Source organism: Cibotium barometz, chromosome 27 (genome assembly GCF_041138505.1).
Source record: "Cibotium barometz isolate CiBa-2024 chromosome 27, ASM4113850v1, whole genome shotgun sequence".
Lineage (NCBI taxonomy): Eukaryota > Viridiplantae > Streptophyta > Polypodiopsida > Cyatheales > Cibotiaceae > Cibotium > Cibotium barometz.
The window spans coordinates 26,475,170-26,480,080 of NC_141072.1; the positions used below are offsets into that span (position 1 = coordinate 26,475,170).

The 4,911-nt window shown below is 39.6% G+C and overlaps 1 protein-coding gene across 1 annotated transcript; it reads left to right on the forward strand.

Annotated features, from left to right (window-relative positions):
- Positions 1 to 204: 204 nt before the first annotated feature.
- On the forward strand, positions 205 to 3,580 carry LOC147623229 (putative protein phosphatase 2C 2). The gene is made up of 5 exons (XM_086821307.1): positions 205 to 992; positions 1,160 to 1,333; positions 1,441 to 1,611; positions 2,219 to 2,398; positions 2,957 to 3,580. The coding sequence occupies exons 1-5, from the start codon at positions 396 to 398 to the stop codon at positions 3,230 to 3,232; spliced, it is 1,398 nt and encodes a 465-aa protein (XP_086677433.1). The 5' UTR covers positions 205 to 395; the 3' UTR covers positions 3,233 to 3,580.
- The last annotated feature ends 1,331 nt before the right edge of the window (positions 3,581 to 4,911 follow it).

A 4,911-nucleotide genomic window follows, 5' to 3' on the forward strand; every position in this document is an offset into this window, starting at 1 on the left:
ACGTGTCGCCCAGAGAGTGGGCAGCTATTCTATTGCTTGTTTGACCTTTACACACGTACAATGCGGTTGACTCGCAATCGACGGATCCGGCAGCTCCCCGCTGCCGGAGGGTGACTTTTCGTCGCCGGACGGGTGACGTTTCGTCGACGGAGAAACGGTCCACCGGCCAAAATTCGTATATTTGGGCATTGTCAAAAACCCGAGTGGGTGGTGCTTATCTCCATTCCGACTTCGTCTTCTTCTTCCAGAAGGCTTCCTCTCATTCATATATGAGCTTCGCTTTGACTAATCACAGCTTGTATTACCATAATCTTCATTCCCCTCCTGCCTGATCCCATGCTGTACCCCCTCCCGCTAAGCCCAATAACCAGTTAATTGGCTTAGCTTCGCACCATATGGCGTCTTGTGCTTCCCCCATCTCCCCCCCTACCCTCCACATGCTTACTGCTAACCTTATTCCTAATCTTGATCAGCAAGACCTAATTCTCCAAAATAACTTCTCATTTGCATTCTCATCACCCCCTACTCCTCGCCTACCTTCATCATTATCTTCTTCTCCTGCTCCATTAAGGCCTGCATTAACAGATTTACTGCACAGTAAGCACATTAATCCTCCACTAAGTGCACTAAGCAAGCCAGTTAATCAACCATGCTTTGCTAGCTTAGGTTCTCCAAGGAAAGGTTGCAAAGAAAACAGCGAAACTGCAACCAAAATACTTACGAATGGTGGGGAGAATGGGGGTCACATTAATGCTGTGGGCCCCTCCCCCCTAAAAAGGAAAAGGCCTGCAAAATTGGCCATACCAGAGTGTGCAAGGTTGGCTTCATTTGGCAAAGAAAAGGAGTTTGAGTTACCAGAACAGGAAACTTTTAGCTCAGAAATCCAGAGCTATGAAGGCCCCCTCTTTGGAGTCTCTGCTAAGAAAGGAAGGAAAGATTGCATGGAAGATGCACACACAGCTATCACAAATTTCCAAGGAAAACCCAACCAGGTAATTTCTTATTTGATTATGTGTGTGTGTGTGTGTGTGTGTGTGTGTGTAAAGATATCTGCTTACTATTTTTAATAGAGAATTCAAATTAAGGAGAAATTTTTGTAATTGAAAATTTTTGGTTCCTTTGTTTTTTTTTTTTTTTTTTTTTTGTGGGCTGTGAGCAGGCTTTCTTCGGAGTTTTTGATGGGCATGGGGGCAAAGATGCAGCAAAATTTGCAGCAGAAAACCTCGGCTCAGGCATTGCTATGGCGATTCAAAACCAAAAGGGGGGGAAAGAAAGCCTGGAAGATGCAATGCAGGCAGGCTACAAGGCCACAGACTCAGAATTTCTTGCCAAAGTAAGAGAAAGAGAGAGAGCTTACATTCTCATGCAAATATAATGATCCTGACATACTAGTTTTAATCCAGTAATCTTATTAAATGGTTTTTTTTTTTATAATCCCAGCATGTGAGCAGTGGGACTTGCTCAGTCTCTGCATTTGTGAGAGGAGGGCAGTTGGTGGTTGCCAATGCTGGTGACTGCAAGGCAGTTCTGTGTAGAGATGGCAAAGCTGAGGCCCTCACCACCCTTCACCGTGCCAGCAATGCAGAGGAACGCGAAAGAATAGAAAACTTGGTGAGCTTTTCTTCTCTGCATGCTTTGATTAAGAGTAAGTACATAATCAGCTTTAATTAAGAGTAAGTACATAACCAGATTTCATACTTAATTGATGCTAAATGGAAGTTTAGAGAAAACTATAATGTTGGTTTACATCAGCAATGAATGTTGATGTTGATTAACATGATTGAACATCGCATCATTCAATAGTGCACTCTTAATCATGTCAATCAACATAAGCTAACATTACAGTTCCCCTAAACTCTCTTAGAAATCAATCTAAGCAAAGCCATTGGATTATTGTTTCTATCCACCCATGACACCCACAATGTCGATGGTGGTTGGCATGATTCATCTTATCTACAATGGTAGTGTTGATGGTGGTTGGCATGATTCAATCCACACTGCTTATCATGTCCACTAACAACATTAAGGATTATTGATCATGCACTGTTAAACATGTCACTCATTAACATAATGGGTCATTAGATGGTTGTTTATGTAAACTGCCAACATTATGGGATTGAACATTCTTAATCATGTTATTTCAACATCAACATGAAGGGTTTACCTGGGGACCAATATTTGAACATTTTTTGATGTATAATTGTGATGTTGTTAACAGGGGGGTTATGTGGACTGCTTCAATGGAGTGTGGAGGGTGCAAGGCACATTGGCTGTTACAAGAGGACTTGGAGATGCGAACTTGAAGCAGTGGGTTTCTGCAGACCCAGAAGTTAGGCAGCTTGACATCACCCACGATTGCGAGTTCATAATCTTGGCCACAGATGGCCTGTGGGACAAGGTAACAATCCAACATAACCAATGTTTTTATGGGTTTACAAAACTGTCATCTTTTCTTTTCTCCCCCTTTCTCTCCTCATGTGAGTTTCTGCATATGTCTATATATATTGTGTGCGCACATGCGCGCGCGCATACATACATAAACACACATATTTATGTACATAACACATATATACATATATTTACATACATTATACATATATACATGCATGTATACACTTGTGTAAAAACATGATATATTTTCATATTTCAAGATGGCTTGGTTGCTTATTATCTCCATTTTATTTTCAAAGCCATCAAATTTATGCATTTTTTAAACGCTTGATTCCACTACATAACTTTTTCAATTACTTATTTCTCTAAAATTTACCCCCTCCAAAATTGGGCTCTTGATATACCTTGAGCAAGAATTCTTGAATCATTATTGATGTCTTAAAGTGCCTATTTTCCTATATTTAAGTTTCTTCAAGGCTCTTCTGCAGTACCTCAGATATACATTTTGCATATTTATTTTTTTGAGGACAATTCTCATAATTGTCAGTGTTGTCTTAACTTGCAGGTGAGTGATCAAGAAGCTGTCGATTGTGCTAGGGAGATCTTGCATGATTTAACAGAGGAAGCAAAAGGTTTGGATCCTTCAACAGCAAGGCCATGCAAGGCCCAAAAGCACCATCATTCTAGTCTTCCCAGTGGCCAAAACAATGAAGGCAATCAGGAGAGTTCTTCTTGCAAGACAAATGCATGCAACAAGCTCATCCAGAAGGCATGCAGTAGAGGCAACCTAGATGACATCACTGTAATGATAGTGCTCTTAAAAGGCTTCCCCATTGCTTGATTTATCAGTAATGCAAGGGGGGACAATTTTTTGTAGCCCTTTTAATTTTCTACCAGAGGAGATGCATGTAGTTCCTAGAAGGAGATGCATATATTTATTAGAGAATTACATGCATGTCTAGTTCTCCTAGAGAGGAGATGCATGCATGTAATTGAAAGAGGAGATGCATGCATGTAATTTACCCCTATTGACTCTAAAATTGATCACGAAGGGGGAGGTGAATTGGGATTGCTACTTGCAAGTGTACAAACTAAGTTCCATATCACCTCTCAACTGAGACATGTAAAATGCCCCTATGCCTCAATTCTAAGATATTTTCCCAGTAATAAAATTTGCTCCTTTTTTGAATCTCCTTTTGTTAGAATTATTCCTAGTTGCTCTTTAATCTTGTGGTATGCATACTTCATAATTACATGTTTGCACTTTGCCAGTTACAATATTTGCATGCAAAAACACATCATTATCAATTAAATAATGGATCCAGCACCACAATAAGACATCATTATCAATTAAATAATGGATCCAGCACCACAATAAGACATCATTATCAATTAAATAATGGATCCAGCATCATCATTATCAATTAAATAATGGATCCAGCACCACAATAAGACATGCCAATGGACTTCCCTCACTGAAGGCCCGTCTTAATTAAGCTTTGTGATATTGTTCCTAGGTCATAAAATGTAAACCAAAGCATGGTTTCTAATATTAAATGGGGTTCAACATGCTTTTAGTAACCTCATACTACTATTTGAAATACTATCTGAAAGCCTGGCTTGGGATGGAAAAACATTGCTTTAAGCTCCAATCACTCTTTGCTATCTGAAAGCCTGGCTTGGGATGGAAAAACATTGCTTTGAACTCCAATCACTCTTCGCTACAAGCCCATTTTTTCCTTCTTTCCTTTGCCTCACCCATGCTTGCCCCCACACATGCACGCCTGAGAGTGATTGTTGGAACAAACTCCTTCCTTCCTTGTCCTCACCCATGCATGCCCACACTTTTTTTTTAATATAAATAAAATGCCCTCAAAAGTGAGGCAAACTTCTTGAAAAACAGTTGCACAAGTTAAAAATAGTGAAAAAACAAAGCCAATTGGCCATCATCGATCTGATCCAGATAGATGCTGTCAAACATGCAATCCTTATAGAATGAAAAACCAACTGATTTCTTGCATGCCGTATCGTCCATGAAGCCCATTATCTTGTCTAGATTAGAAAGGGCTATGCATGATCCAATCTACAAGGCCACCTACCAAACAACCAAAAAAAAACTAAAGAAGGAATACCCTGGGAATTTGAGTTTAAGAGAATGTGAAATTTGCCGAAGGAAACTTTTGGTGTCTCTGGACAAGACCAAAGAAGATACATCATTGTTTCCTTGCAATGACAAGAAGGGCATTTCGCAACAGCTATGTGTCTTTTTTCAAGAAATTCTCCAATTGGGAGCACTCTCAACAAGCATCGCCATAAAAATAATCTAGATTTGAGTGGCAATTTACTATGCGAGATTTTCTTCAGGTTTTGTCTCCACCAATAAGCTATCTTATTTATTAACTCAATCAACAAATCTTATTTATTAACTCAATCAACAAATCAAGGCACATGAATAATCAACCTGTAGATCAAAGTAGCCTAAATCTAAGAGAAAGAGAAACTATGAAAAAGTCCAGGATC